Source organism: Pocillopora damicornis, chromosome 13 (genome assembly GCF_964200805.1).
Source record: "Pocillopora damicornis chromosome 13, jaPocDami1.2, whole genome shotgun sequence".
In the NCBI taxonomy this organism is placed as follows: Eukaryota; Metazoa; Cnidaria; class Anthozoa; order Scleractinia; family Pocilloporidae; genus Pocillopora; species Pocillopora damicornis.
The window spans coordinates 12396280-12410678 of record NC_142682.1 but is presented as its reverse complement, the minus strand read 5'-3'; the positions used below and the strand labels follow the sequence as shown (position 1 = coordinate 12410678).

General features: G+C 36.7%; 2 protein-coding genes across 2 annotated transcripts; both read left to right on the top strand.

Annotated features, from left to right (window-relative positions):
• Positions 1-260: 260 nt before the first annotated feature.
• Positions 261-8665, top strand: LOC113674621 (START domain-containing protein 10). The gene is made up of 6 exons (XM_027191109.2): positions 261-1154; positions 3900-4047; positions 4598-4701; positions 5315-5429; positions 5768-5820; positions 6421-8665. Exons 1-6 carry the CDS (start codon positions 999-1001, stop codon positions 6652-6654), a joined length of 810 nt encoding a protein of 269 aa, XP_027046910.2. The 5' UTR covers positions 261-998; the 3' UTR covers positions 6655-8665.
• A 2450-nt stretch (positions 8666-11115) lies between these two features.
• Positions 11116-14226, top strand: LOC149035529 (E3 ubiquitin-protein ligase DZIP3-like). The gene is made up of 2 exons (XM_089191931.1): positions 11116-11264; positions 13483-14226. The coding sequence occupies exon 2, from the start codon at positions 13495-13497 to the stop codon at positions 14218-14220; it is 726 nt and encodes a 241-aa protein (XP_089048057.1). The 5' UTR covers positions 11116-11264; positions 13483-13494; the 3' UTR covers positions 14221-14226.
• Positions 14227-14399: the final 173 nt, after the last annotated feature.

Genomic DNA, 14399 nt, shown 5'->3' with positions numbered 1-14399 from the left:
CATAAAAATTTAATGGTTTTCCCTTATACTGCTAAGTTAAAATAATATTTCCCGAAGCAAAACTCGTTTTTTTCTCTTTCTGATTCGTTAATGCTTGTTTTTCATTGAAACTCCAAGGCTCGCAATATCTCATAAAAAATTAAACAATATGTCTGAACGAATATTGGCGAGAATTTTCGATGGTGGCGAGGCGTCAAAGTGCGTCACTGGAAAATACTTTCCACCCACCTCCTCGAAATGAAATCATCCTTGAGTTACTATTTCTGCCGAAGTTTATTTTAGTCAATTTATATGCAAATTTTACTTAAAATTGAAAGCCTATTTTAAAAAAAAAACCGTAAATAAAAATAAATTGTTTTAAAAACACTGTGGCATGCATAATTTCATCGTGCCTTAATTTCTCCTTTCAGAATAAGAAGCGTGAATGACTTCCTTCACCTGCTAGTGAAAACAGTTTTACATACTCAAACCGCGCAATAATTGCTATAGCAACCATCCCTCACCCTAAATTTGTGGGTGGCGAAAACACAGCCAACACGACCGTCAAGAGAGAGTATTTATTGTAGCAGTCAGGTTTCCCTTCGCGTATTATTAGCTTTAACACTACTCTTTTGTGATATGAAACAGTTCCACAATTCCAATTTTTGTGCAATAAACTGCACAGTTTGAGGTAAAGTAGAATGTCTCCTCCACGTGCATGATCCTTAACCCCACGACTCGTGCTCTCCTTCTGATTGGCCAAGCGACTGAATGCGTTACGTCATCTAATCACACATTCAGGGTTCGGGTGACGTTTTGAATCAACCGTAGCGAAGTCCGAAGTTTACAACAAGCCACAGGCGAAGAAAATCGTGTCTGTACGATTTGGCAATCACCCTTTAAATTTTTTTCCGATTTCATCTCATTCCCTTTTTACCTCGTAAGACCTCCTTTCAGCAAGGAGAGTGATTGGGTCGCCGTTAAGAAGAGAAGTAACACTCGTGGCTCGTGACGATTCGATGCAACTTGGCGAAGTCCGCACTGCGAAGGCAGGCGATTTTGAGCATTTTCGTCGACTGGCAGACAGCGTCGAAGGCTGGAATTTACAGTATGATAAACAGGGAACGAAGGTGTACTCCAAAGTCAAAGAGGGCTCTACGGTTAGGCTCATAAAGGTGAGAGAAAGATACGTTAGATTCAACAGTAAAAGCTAATTTCGAAGACCATAACCTACAACTCGGCCAGTGTTAATTTGACTATTTACCTACCGACGAGTTGAGTTATTGAAAATAAGAGAGTTCAGTGTACTGGAACTAACCCTCCTCTCTATGAGACTTGCCAAATAAATTATCGTTGAACCTGGTCAATTCTGTTGTTGCGGTCGCGATAAAAGATTGTGGGAAGAAAATTAAAAGATGTCCCGAAAATTCTAATGATATTTTGAGTTAAATTTCGTAGACGATCGATATTAATTCTCTTTGCTTTATTTCCGTTAATCCCCCTGAAATGATCGCTGTTAAATAGGCTTACTCCTTTATTAGAATTGATAGGTTTGCTTTAGCAGAACGATCGTTAATACAGTCTCATAAGTGTGTTTTACTCTTAAATAATAATGGCCTTAACTACACGTAGCTCTTTAGTGAAGTTTGATGTGGCTTGCCCTGTGTTTTGCATTTGAACTCAAGCACTGTGCGACTTGTAGAGAAATATAATAGGCGATCAACTTATTTATCTTCTTTAACAGAGAAAATCTTTCATCAACATTATGTATGACACTTTGTCGATAAGCTGACACAAAAATTACACTCGGGAAATGTCGAAATATGTTCATGTTCACCGTTATCTTATTTCCAATTCTTTCCTGCTGTGAAATTGGCCGTAAAGTCATGCAGCGATCCGCAATGGCAAGAAAGCTAAATCACTTCCTGCAGATAATATGCCTTTTTAAAAATATACTGGCCACAGATTTTTCGGCAGAAAAATCTTTTCTGGAAAGGACTATAAAAAATTACCGAACAAAGAATTTTGATGGAGCTAAGCTGATGGAACTTATATGTAAATTTATTGGTTAACGAGAAAATGCCGTTTACCCCGGTCCCGACCTGCAGTTTTTTCAATTTGCAAAAAATATGTCATCATTAAGTCATGCTCACTCTTTGTAATAGCTGGAAAGTTTCTCTCGATTGATATATCATGTCAACATTTATATAAATAGTTACTCGAACGGGTGTTTTATCTTGGGGGCATCTGGGCTTTTTGATTTGTGGTCTACATTTAAACATTCGTTGTGGCAGCTTTTAGTATTCGTGTTGTCTCGTGGTGAAGGTTGTTCACGTACAAATGCTATTTAGCTTATTTCAACGGTTCATTTGTACTTGAAGCTAAGGGATTTTGGTGTGCAAATTTCACAGCAGATAATACAATTCGTCGTTTTGAAGTTTAGGAAAACTTAAAACTCAGGCTTCTTTACTACTAATTGAAAAATAACATAACCTACATATTGTGTTATTCCTCAGTCTTCACTTAGAGGCTCTCCAAAAGTTGATGTCAAAAGCCTTGTAGCTTCAATTTAAAGGGGCTGTCAGCCACATGTATTTTTGTCAACACTTCATCAAAGAGTAGAGTCTCAGATATTTTTGTTTATTATGGTTTCCCCAACCTCCTCAAGGCCTTTTTGGAAGTAGCCTTGTTGCACAAAGTGTGCAAACCTTTTTTGTTCGCTTGTGATTCTTGCTCTCTGATAAGAAGTTTCTTTGATGCAGATTTTGTAACAGAAACTAGCAATAAAGAGGAATGCCATTTTGACCTACAAGTAATACAAGTTTAATTGTTGAAAAAAAGAAAAAAACCGATGAGAATGCAACAAACATTAGGTTGTGTTAAAATTGCATTATTACAAACAATTTAGGTCTTTGAGTTTCATCGAAAAATCTAAAAAAATTAACTTTGCACTTAAAATTGTCCAAAGGAACAACCTCTTTGTGGATGGAGTCACACTATTCTTGATTTTCCAGAGACAAATTAGTTACTAAGCTTGAATTGAGAATAGACCTGCTTTACAGAAGTCAATTATGTTATAGCTATGTTAAAGTACAACTAAATGTACAGTATGTCTTAGTATGTATAATTATGTGTGGGTTTTGGAGGTCTAAAAGAATCCACAACAGAGGAAGCTTGAGTACATCATTACAGTCACTAAATATGAAGTCCAATTCTTAGATTGTCAGAAGATGATCACCCTAATTTTAAATGTACCTGAAAGCAATTTGACTTTCTCTTCCAATAGGCAAAAAGCCCCAGTATTTTTTTTTTAAATTCCAATCTTCTTGAGACCTTTTAATTGTCTAGTATTTTAAGATAAAGTGCTCCTCTAATAAATCTGATATTTCTGTGATGGTTGAAATGTTTTGTTAATATGTTTCTAAACACAGTGATGCCGGTAAATCAGTGAAACCTCCAGCTACCAATATTCCTTGTTAATATGTACCACATAGGTCTTGTGCACCCTGATTGGCTAGTTTGCAATCGAAACTCTGTGACAAGAGTTTAATTTATAACAACCATCTTTGGTACATTGACAGAAATAAACCATTTTTTTCTGTTTCTGTGTGGTATATACTAAAACAATTTTTCACTTTGGTGAATAATTGTTATAATAAAAACTCTCAACTCTAAACATTGCATTTCTACTGTTCTGATTGGTCCACTCAACTCTGGTTATCAGCTCATATTCTGAGTCATCTAATGTGGAATTGCAATGTTACAATATTAGTAGAGCTAAAATCCAAATGTATCCATTTGCGTTTGTTGGATACAAGACTGGTTATAGCCAACTCATATCCAACATGTGCTCATGGAATGATTTTTGGTTTTACTTCATGGCTAAAATAAATGTTTAATGTTATTTGGCTTTGTCTTAGGTGGTCACCAGCTTCCAAGATGTGTCACTCTCATTAATGTATGATATTCTTCATGATGCAGACTACAGGAGAATTTGGGATGATAATATGCTAGAGTGTTATGAAATTTGTCAACTGGACAGATATAATGACATAGGTTACTACTCAAGTGAGTCAATCTCTTTTTCTTTTAATGGTATCAGCGAATACATTTAGCAAGACGGCAAAGTCTGTTTTATGTGAAAAGAGGGTTAAGTTTATAAAAAACTGATGCTATTTTGGTGGGGGAGTATAACAAGATAATTTGGTTTTACAAACTGAGTTGATAAAGTTAATTGGCCATGGTAAAGAGTTTAAAAGCTGACATTTTGAGCATTAGCCTCTGATCCTTTGCTCTGATGAAGGGCTTATGCTCGAAAGGTCAGTTGTTAAACTGTTTACAGTGGCTAATTTACATTAAAATGTCAATTGGTTAAAACCCAATTATCTTGGACTGCGTTAGTATGAACTGAGTTTTCCTGCTTTTTAATTTATGGCTGAAATTTCAATAAGATTGAATTGACTGCCAAACACTTTATCCACTGTACATTGTGAAGTAGGAATTCATACTGTCAGAAATTGTTAAGGTGTTTAATTACAGGATATGGGTGGTTTTAGCAACATTGATATCAAGTACCTGTCACAGTCAACTACAAAATTCACTCTTCTTTTGTTAATAGTTAAATGCCCATCTCCAATGAAAAACAGAGATTTTGTAACTCAGAGGTCTTGGTATTGGGAAGAAGATCACTTCATTATTTTTAACCACACAGTGCATCACAAGGTGAGAATCAACAGTTCTGTGTGTCTACATTATTTAAATTTACTGGAATAACCCTTAACACCCTAACATCAGTATGCAAGTTTTCCACACTCTACTCTATACATTTTCCAAGGTACTGGCAGGATATTTGTGTAACAATCAAGAATTTCTTTAGTTGTTGATCATTTCCTTTATTCTTGGAACCCTAATGTGAGATCCATAGGGGATATAGTAAGGAGAAATTAGATGCTACATGCGGTCACTCTAAGGAGTCAAAGGGTTTTAAATACTTTTCTTGAGTGAATACTGCCCTTGATTAGACACTACAAATGGAAGCTGGAAGAAAAATGAGCAGTATACACTACTCTCTAAAAGATGCAGTACCTAATCAGAAGAATGATTTCTTGATTTGAACATTATTAGAAAAAAAAAGTACATTGCAACTACGTTAATTACAGCTTCCTTGAAAATTTTTTGCCAAAAATTGAGACTTTGGGACCTCAAACAACTCTGTGTGTGTGCGTGTGTGTGTGGCATGATGTTTACAAATGACTTACCATATAATGGCTGTACCCAGTATAACTTTGCTTGCAGTGTGATAATATTTAATACTGTAGTGTTTTTCTAATCCTAGGATGTACCTTCAAAGAAAGGCTTAATCCGTGGTAATTCAATTCTTAGTGGATATTATGTACGTAGAATAGGAGATGGTTGTTCTCTTACATACGTCTCGCAAGTGGATCTGAAAGGTAATTTTTCACAGTTTGTTGCTCTGTTCCCTTTTTTTACTTTAATTTTTTTTTTTTAATGGTAAAACTGTTATGTGAACATTTGATTAAAAATGAATAGAAATTAAAGTGTGACAGAGTACTGTTATAGCAATTTTAGTTTTGAGTTACAAGGGCAAAGGAAGGATTTATACTGACAATTACTATAAATATCCTAGAGTTACAACTCCTGGCACAGGCAACGTACATTGTAATAGTGATAACTATGAAGTGCACAGGGGTCTTCTTTTAGGAAAATTTTTAGTACAATAATAACAACTCATTAATCACCAAATGATTAATTTCCTTTCTATGAACAGGGATCTTACCCAAGTGGATAGTTAACAGGGCATCAACAAAGATTGCTCCAAAGGTTATTATCATTTTTTGTTGTTGTGGTTGTTGTTGTTTTGTTTTTTCCTTTTTGATGGAAAGCAGTTGATGTTAACAGCATAGTCCTAGATGACTGCATGTTGTCTATAAATTAATTTTCTACCTTTAAAGAAGCTAGCTCTTCTACATAATGTCTGTGAGCCATCTTTTTTTAATGAAAAATACTTTTGGTTCAGTCAATAAATCTAAACAACAAATAGAATCTTCTCTTTTGATCTACAGAATAAGATATTAATTGATACAGAGAGATCCTCACAATGTCATATGTAAGAGGAGTGTTATTTTCACAAGATGAATGCATCCTGTACTTGAGGCAAATGACACTGACTGTGATATTTCTAATTCTTGAAAAGGGTACAAAAAGTAGAAATAAAAAATATCAGACAATTGTAGAGCAACAAGGGAGAGTCTAAAAAAGTGGAAACTGTCTCTTAAATTCAACTTGAAGCTTGTATGTATGTGAGCCTATAATTGCAAGGGAAATCTAGACAAGTTAAAATGGTCTCTTAAATTCAACTTGCAGCTTGTACCTGGCTCTTATACCTGTATGTGATGTTTTATTTCTTGCCTTTTGATAAAGGTTGTAACCAAGGTTCACAAAGCTGCTCTAGGTTATCAAGCATGGAAATCTATACATGCACCAAGCTACAAACCATGGCTTTGGCCAGAGCAAAGCATTCTCCCTAAGCTCCGTCCAGATGATGTGCAGTCTGTCGGCAGTGAGTCGCCAAGTGCATCTGACCAGGAGCAAGAGGTTATAGGTGATGACCCAAATGGCTATGCTTCCAGTGATGATGACAACATAATGCTTTGACAGTGGAATTGAAATTCAAAATTCAATTGTCAAATAATATAAGATTACAAAGCCACTGACTTTCATGCAGTGAACATTATTTTTGCTTAGCGGTGTAAATCTTAATGGAAAAAATTTGGAAAAAATCTTATAAAAGAACTTGTATAAAAGTGTAGCTAGAGAATAAAGCTTAGTAATTCAGTACAAAATTTTCCACAATTTGGAAAGCATAGTTTTAATGTAGAGGTTCAGATTGTGAATATTCATTGAAGCAAAGGAGTTTTTGCAGGTAGGAAGAACTCTTGCCCTGGCCCCATCAGTAAAGATGTGTAAAATATACAAATATACAAACTAGGGAATTTTTTTTGGTAGGTATTAAGTGGTTCTAACCATGGTGTGTTAGTCTCTTAGTTTATAGCTTCAGTGTATTATTTAGCAGTTTATCAACATTCAAATTCTATGTGTGTTTTCATGCATTTCTTGCAGAGCTGTTCATTTACAATAAATTATTTTCATTGTGCACACTCTACGGTCCAGATTTAGTCACTTGCCACCATCTTTTTTTCTTTTTTCAAATTCTAAGTTTAGAATTGTCGTTTTGGGATTTATTAGTCATGCAAAAGTGTGCCCAAGGCACATTAATGTAAATAAGGTTACATGAATGTCCATGTGGTAAATGAACCTACTGATAGTGGTCCCTAAACTTAAAACATAGATCCATGCTGTTCATTAAGGTTTTATAATTAATGATCTAAAATTTAGACCAACCTGTTACTCTTTCTTATGAAAAGAAGTGTTGAACATTATCTTGTACCATTCAACTGCTTTTATTTATATGTAGGACAGTTGCACTTGAACTTTGCAATCTCATTGCCAACTCAGTAACAATTTTATAATTATTTATTGGTAAATGTTGTCATAATAGTGGGTTTGAAATATATAACATCAAAATTGGCGCTGTGCCCCTCAATAACATACAAACTCTAAGGTTGGAGATACATTTACGTCATTGGAAATTTGTTTTGCATTGCCTTTAACCGTGTTCTGGACACTTTAGGAAATGGGTGCAATGGTTCGAATAGTCCCAAGACTGGAGGATTAAGTTTTAAATTGGTGTTTTTCTTTTCTTTAAGATGTTCTTTGTCACTGACAGCTTCGCGAAACTAAATTACAAGTTTGGCTCCGAGTCTCAAAGTTTATAAGAAACCTTTTGAAAGGGATGGTACTGTTAACTTGACTTAATATATACTGTGTGTAACTGCACTACCCACCAACATGATTTGTTTCCAATTTCTGTTGAGTAATTGTTGTAATGCTAGTATACTGAGTAACCCTTTAACTCATAAGAGTATCAACATGTAACTTCTCCCCAGAAAATCCAAAGAACATTCCGCAAACAGACAATGAGAGTACTCAAACTTATCAGGTAGTTGTTATCTTGATCTGAAACTCATTTACAGAGAAACTTTTAGCAGCTAATGGGAGAATTAACAATCAAAGGGTTAATAATCTGTTTCTTCTTAAGGTAATAGGGGCAAACCTATGGCTCTACCAAATTTAACCTTTTCTTTTTCAATTTCTGCGAGATACCTAAGGTTGAATTTGTCCATCTGAAGAGTGGAGCTGTTGAGCTTTAAGTTATTGTAGAGAGAGACAATTCTTCAGTGTAAAGGGCTATGTCATCGTAGTTTTGGTCATTCTACATATTTGTTAGATGTGTTTGGTTCTGAAAGTCAATGTTCTATCTCCTCGAGCACTGACAAGTAATCTTGTCTTTCGAGCTGTATGGAAAGTGTTTTCTACCAAGACAACTTAGGGAATATACACAATATTTTCAGGCATAGCCCCATGCTACTTTTTCTTCGTTGTTAATATGTACTTATTCCTTGTTCCTGTTAGCTAGTCAGTTTAAAATTACATGAGAGGTGCCTTGACCCTTCAGCTTTATACAGTCAAAAACATGTAACACCGCCTTAAAGTATAAGTACATTAGCTCACATGTGACGAAAAATAAACAATTTGATTGGTTTCAGACTGTTTCTTGACACAACATCCACTCCTCCAATCTTCCTTATTCTTCAAGCTAAGTTCATCAGTTGGAGGGGAAAAGAACTATTTAGATCTAGGGATCTAGGATTAGCAAAATACTTTTACACATTACCAGGATTTATGGAAAATATTTTCTTATTTGGTTCTTAGCCCACAGTTAATGTGCACCTCAGTGCTCCTGTTTGTACAGATGATTGTTACACTCTCCTTGGAATGGCTTGGCGTGGCTTTATTTTTGTTTTTTTGAATAACTGTACTTTTACCTCTCTTTACACTCTAATTCTTGAATTAGGAGGTGTGAGTGTTTTAGCATCATGCCCAGTTTGTAATTTTGTCGCCTTCGTTTGATAAAAACTCTGTTGCGTCGTAGCGGCACTTGTAAGAACATTAATGGAGCACAAATGTTCCAACTCCTGCAATTGCGGTAGTTTGAATTTGACGTGAACTGACTCATATTGTCATCTGATACTCTTAGTCGTTATCACTTTGTGTATTATTCTGAAGAGTACTGTTTACAGTTTGCTAATTTGAGAGTTTCATATCGTGATCTTGTGGTCGGTCAATGAGATGGAGCTTTAAGTATCACAGCCATAGCTCTTTTGCAAGTAGGTCACAAATGTACACGAAGGCATATCTTATCTCTTGCTGAACTAGTTGTTCAGATGGGAGTGTAGCCGGCAGAACAGGTGTATTTCTTTCTGTGTTTTTAGTCGAACGGAGGCGTGGGAAGGAGCTCATCCCTTCGCGCTCGCTCAGCGCTTGTAAGACGCAAAAAAATTACGCCGGTTCTGCAGGCTAATGGGAATAAAGAGAGTTCACCGTGTTTTCAGACACTATGGGAGCCTGGCCTCTCTCCACCCAGCAGTGTACATGGGTATCAGTAAACTCCAATGACTACACGGGAAACCAGGTGAGGTACCAGAGATAACTTGCCGTGGATTAACTTAACGGCACTTTTACGGGAGAGGCAATGTTCCTTGCCGTTTCGTGAGTGTAAGGAACTTGAAATTAATCGTTGTTTTCCGGGTCACTGAGCTCGAGTGCAGAATTCAGTGTTATTGATTATTAGGCGGAGGTTATAGAAACAATGTGTTATGAATACTGTGCTTTTTTTGTTTTTTGTTTTTAATTTATTTTTATTTTTTATCTATTTTTTTTAGCTTATTCTCTCGAATATGTTAGCTCTACAGCTACACTGAATTTCGAGCTTAAATAAAGTATATGTATATATGTATGTATGTGTACCGTAACGCCTCTTTTCAGGTCAAATATGGAAACCTTGCATCTTACCCTCAAGGTAGTTGGTTTTACATCATTTGATCGATGTATATTAATTCTGTCCTAAACTTCGACCTTTTTCGTAACGACTAGTAAAAATAGATCAAAAGATCACCCAAATAAAGGTACTTGGATCTTGGAAGCTCGTCGCTGGAGAAAGATCATTATACTAAGAAGCCCTGACTAGAATTAGTAACAACAGTGACACTTTCGAAGTGTTCTTTAACTTACTCACTAATTAATGACGAAGATTAAGTGCGAGGCTGTCGCTTGGTTACTACAGTTGTTCTGATATTATAAGTTTGTTCTGTTGTCTCACGACAAGGTCACTAGATGTGGAACGCAATGTTTCGACTGCTTACTGCAAGTCTTCTTCAGGCGATGGGGTCGACTGGTTGTGGCATGGCATTATATATCATGGTGGTCTGTTGTGATCGGTGCATTTCGATCTGGCTATTGTTTCCATGTACCATGGCTTCCTCGGGCGTTCGCTGGTTTTTCGTGCGTCGTTGGTTTTGATGTCTTCTTATTATAGGCATCCACGCTTCCGGTATTTCGGCTCCGTTGTCCCTGTTTATGTTATTTGGGTCGAGTCTTATGTAAATTGCCTCTTTCACTTTCCTTGTGTACATTTGTTCTCTTTTGTAATCGCTAATTCAATTTAGAGTTAATTAAAATATGCTATCGCTGATTGAGACATTCATCGCTATGAAATGCTGGTCTTCGCAACAAGAAATGTTTGAAAACTCAGAAGGGATGTAACAGTGAGTCTGGAAAAGTGTCTTAAGCTACGTTTCAAACTATACCAGAGAAATTATCATGAAGTGCTGGAAAAGTGAATCGTCCACGTGCTTACCACACTCCGAACAGGAATTTTAATCAGCAAGTTATTTTCCTTTCGAATACCATTCCAATGAAGTCACGCAATCAAAATGATTACTGTCTATCACTCTATCTTCGATTCGTGTATTAAGACGTAGTTTTAACAGAAAATGTAAAAGTATAAGAAAAAGTCCGACAAAATTTGATGCCGCTAACTTCAATTTTTTATTCCTTAAAAATAGGCCGTGAACCAGTTAAGCGCACATTTGCGTCATTTAATTTTAATTTTGACACAGATGCAGCAAAAGCTCAAAGGTCCTTTTTATTTGTCAGGTTTGAACATGTGAATCTACACGTGGTGATCACATGATTGGCGCCTTATTCATCTATTTCTCGGAATCCGTCCTTAATGCTTACGGCTGGATGTGTGATGTGCTGCTCAAGATAAGTTACTTCGAGCTGGTGTCAGTAGTCGTGATAAGGTAACTTATCAATTACCCTCCTTATAACTCAAACGTATGACGGTAGTGAGAAGAGTGGTTGAAAGTTTGTACAAATGTTTGTTTCAAGCAATCCGACCGAAACTGTGGCCCCACACTGCTGCAAAAAACGTGGCCTATAGCTAGTTGTGAGGAAAGTAAAGCAGCTAACTTAGTCATGAAGAAAAGGCAGTGTCTAAGAATTCGAAAAAGTACCATTTGAGTGATCAGTCACGATAAAGCGTTCAGGATTGAACGGGCCTCGAGCGTACCTCTGTTGTACAATTTCTAACCTTTCCGAAAGCCAGTATCGTGAGCTAATCGAGAGTAGACGCCGGGTAAATGTCGTCTGAAGAGTTCAGAATCTAGCCTGGATCCTTTATTGATTAGTCTGTAGATAGTAACTCACGAATTTCTTCACTCTGAGTCCTCGGATGTTGCCTTTTTTGAATGACTCTTGAAGTTGTAGCGGTAGAAATGACAACGGTTTAAGAAATGTAGGATTGAAATCGGAATTATTCATGGTTTTACTGACCCTGATGAAAACTAAAACACTGGCTTCGGTGGCCAGGTGCGTAGCGTTATCCATGAGATAACTCGCTGCTCAGTTGATATTTACTTTCAAATTGAAATAAACCAGCAAGTCTGTTTACTTGATAGGGAGTTATCCGCTGGGTTACAATATCACCAGTCAAGCACTGAACAATAAGTTTCTGAAAAATTTTCAAGTACGATACCGAATTTGTTTATCACCTTCACCACAGAAATGACGAATTTTGGCATGCCCCTCAGTTGCAGTAAGGAAAATGGTTCCTCGGTAATTCTGGGTAGCCATTATATTTGTACCCGCACAAATATTGCTTCCCGTATGTGAGTGAGGCCTTTGATTTCGTGTTTATGTTACCCATTTTGGCCAACAACCAAATGGCGGAGACTCCCACAGACTTGAAAGTGCTAAGGGCAGTTCTTTCATCGTTATTCTATAATTGAGTATTTTTGGGGAGCTCAGAGATTCATCTGTTGTTATTTCAGTGCACCACATTGTTGATCGCATAATGGTGAAAACCTCCAACCGAGAAATTGGAATATTCTTCATGTTCAAAGATCTCCTCGTCCTAATGAGTAGTCTAGTTTCAAAAAAATATCCAAAAATGAGATAACTATGCGAGAACTCTAACGACGTAAGAAAAAACTACTTAAAACAATAAATAATGAAAGAAAAATCACCTTCACTAAATAATTCGAGTGTTACAGTCGCCAAAGTTAGGCCTACCCTTGTTTCAAACAATGCAGATGCTTTGTAAAAACAGGTTTTTTTTGCCTTCACAAATAACGGACGGACGGGGAACAACTCGATAAACTTCTTCTGGGAAAGGCTTTCCTGGGGGCACTCGCTGGCTGCAGGAAGGTCGGGGATCTATTACGGCTGTTGACTATCCTTGAGAAACTGACTAACAACAACAAAGTTGGCTCCAACGTATATTTATTCTGTAAGCACCTCTAAGCTGACTGGCTTCCCTTTTTCTCTATTTTTTGACCCCCGATACTCTCAAAGAAAGCTCTATTTAAGCCTAAGGTACAAAAGATTAGGTAATGCTATGAATTATCTCAAGATCACGTAATCTAATACAACTATTGGTTAAGTAGGAATTTCCCCTTTTACAAGATTAATTACTTTCAAAAAGTTCAGGTGGATAACAACTACACAAAAGATCATGACAGGTGACAATTACAGTCTAACACTAATTACAGATATGATCTAATAACAACTGTTTACAGCTAACTGTATTGAAATCGGTATCATAGCGGCAAAATCTCGCAGTTTCCACCTTGGATTTTATATATTTTTAGCGCTAGCATACAAACTTGATAACTAAAAATCCTATCGTTACAGCTTTAAAAGGTGGTTACGTATACTTTTACCATGTGAGGGATAACTCACATGCTTTATTGAGCAGCAATAAAATTCTGACGAGAAAAGTTTACAAAATGAACACATAAATTGAGACGACAGATGGATTCAGTTTTCAAAACCCAATAAACTCATTATTATAATGTATAGGAGAGTAAACTTTGCTTGAACTAGTATAACTGCACTGAACACACGTAGTGGAAATAGCTCAATTATTTCATACCTGGTATTTTACTTTGTGTTTTTCCCAACTATGCTCTTTCTTCACTTGTGTTTATATACTAATATTTAGTCCTTTCATCCTCCAAGAATTTGTCATTCATGGCCTGTGTGGCACCCTCGTTTCCCTCCACGAGAGAGACGACTAATTATGCCCGGTTATGCCGGCTTTTGGTGGACGTGGGTACACTTATCGTGAGAGAGAATTTTGACAGGAAGCATTCAGCAGAAAACTTGTGCACAGTTTTGTCAAGCAACGAAGTTAGTTCTGTCTTAAAATCACTTCGAGCGAAAGGTATCTTAAATCCCTTACAGTGGGGTAAGCTATATCCTGCTATCAAGTCTTCAGTCTCATCAAGAGATTTTGACATCACTCTGCTTATGGTTCTTTTGAGGAACATCTGTGGACTCGCTCCTCCGGCTACTGGCTGGAACGTACTTCCTCCAGCATCAGACACAACCCTTGAGGCAGATCTTGTTCGTATTAAGCACTACCGAAACACAGTTTATGGCCATTCCACTAAAGCCTCAGTTGATGACGCACAATTCAATCGACACTGGAAGGACATTCAAAAAGTATTGGTAAGACTGGGAGGAGCAGGCTACCAAGATGCTATCGACAATTTGAAAAAGGAAAAGATGGACCCAGAACTTGAGGAACACTTCAAAGGTCTTATTAAACAGTGGGTAATGGATGAAGTTAGCATCAAGGAACGACTGAACGAAATTGACGAAAAGTTGTCTAAGGAGTTCGATGGCTTAAAAGTGACATTGGACAAGAGGATTGGGATTGGACGAAGAGGTAATTATGAAATTTTTTTTTTTTAAACACATGTGAAAAATATAGTATTATCGAACCACAGTTCATACTTTTCAAGGTTTTCTTCACCCAATCTGTTTTTGTGTGTATAATTTTCGGTGGCTTCTGTCCAACAATACTGCTACAATTTCAAAATTGAAAAGTTAAAACACATTCAAGGAGAGATTGGTAATTTTCTATGGTTCCA

Bases quoted from the DNA above. Each gene is read 5' to 3' on its own strand.
- LOC113674621 (XM_027191109.2), top strand. From the start codon at position 999: ATGCAACTTGGCGAAGTCCGCACTGCGAAGGCAGGCGATTTTGAGCAT. The intron at 4,048-4,597 runs GTGAGTCAATCT...TTTTGTTAATAG, and splicing joins TGACATAGGTTACTACTCAA to TTAAATGCCCATCTCCAATG. The intron at 5,821-6,420 runs GTTATTATCATT...CTTTTGATAAAG, and splicing joins CAACAAAGATTGCTCCAAAG to GTTGTAACCAAGGTTCACAA.
- LOC149035529 (XM_089191931.1), top strand. From the start codon at position 13,495: ATGGCCTGTGTGGCACCCTCGTTTCCCTCCACGAGAGAGACGACTAAT.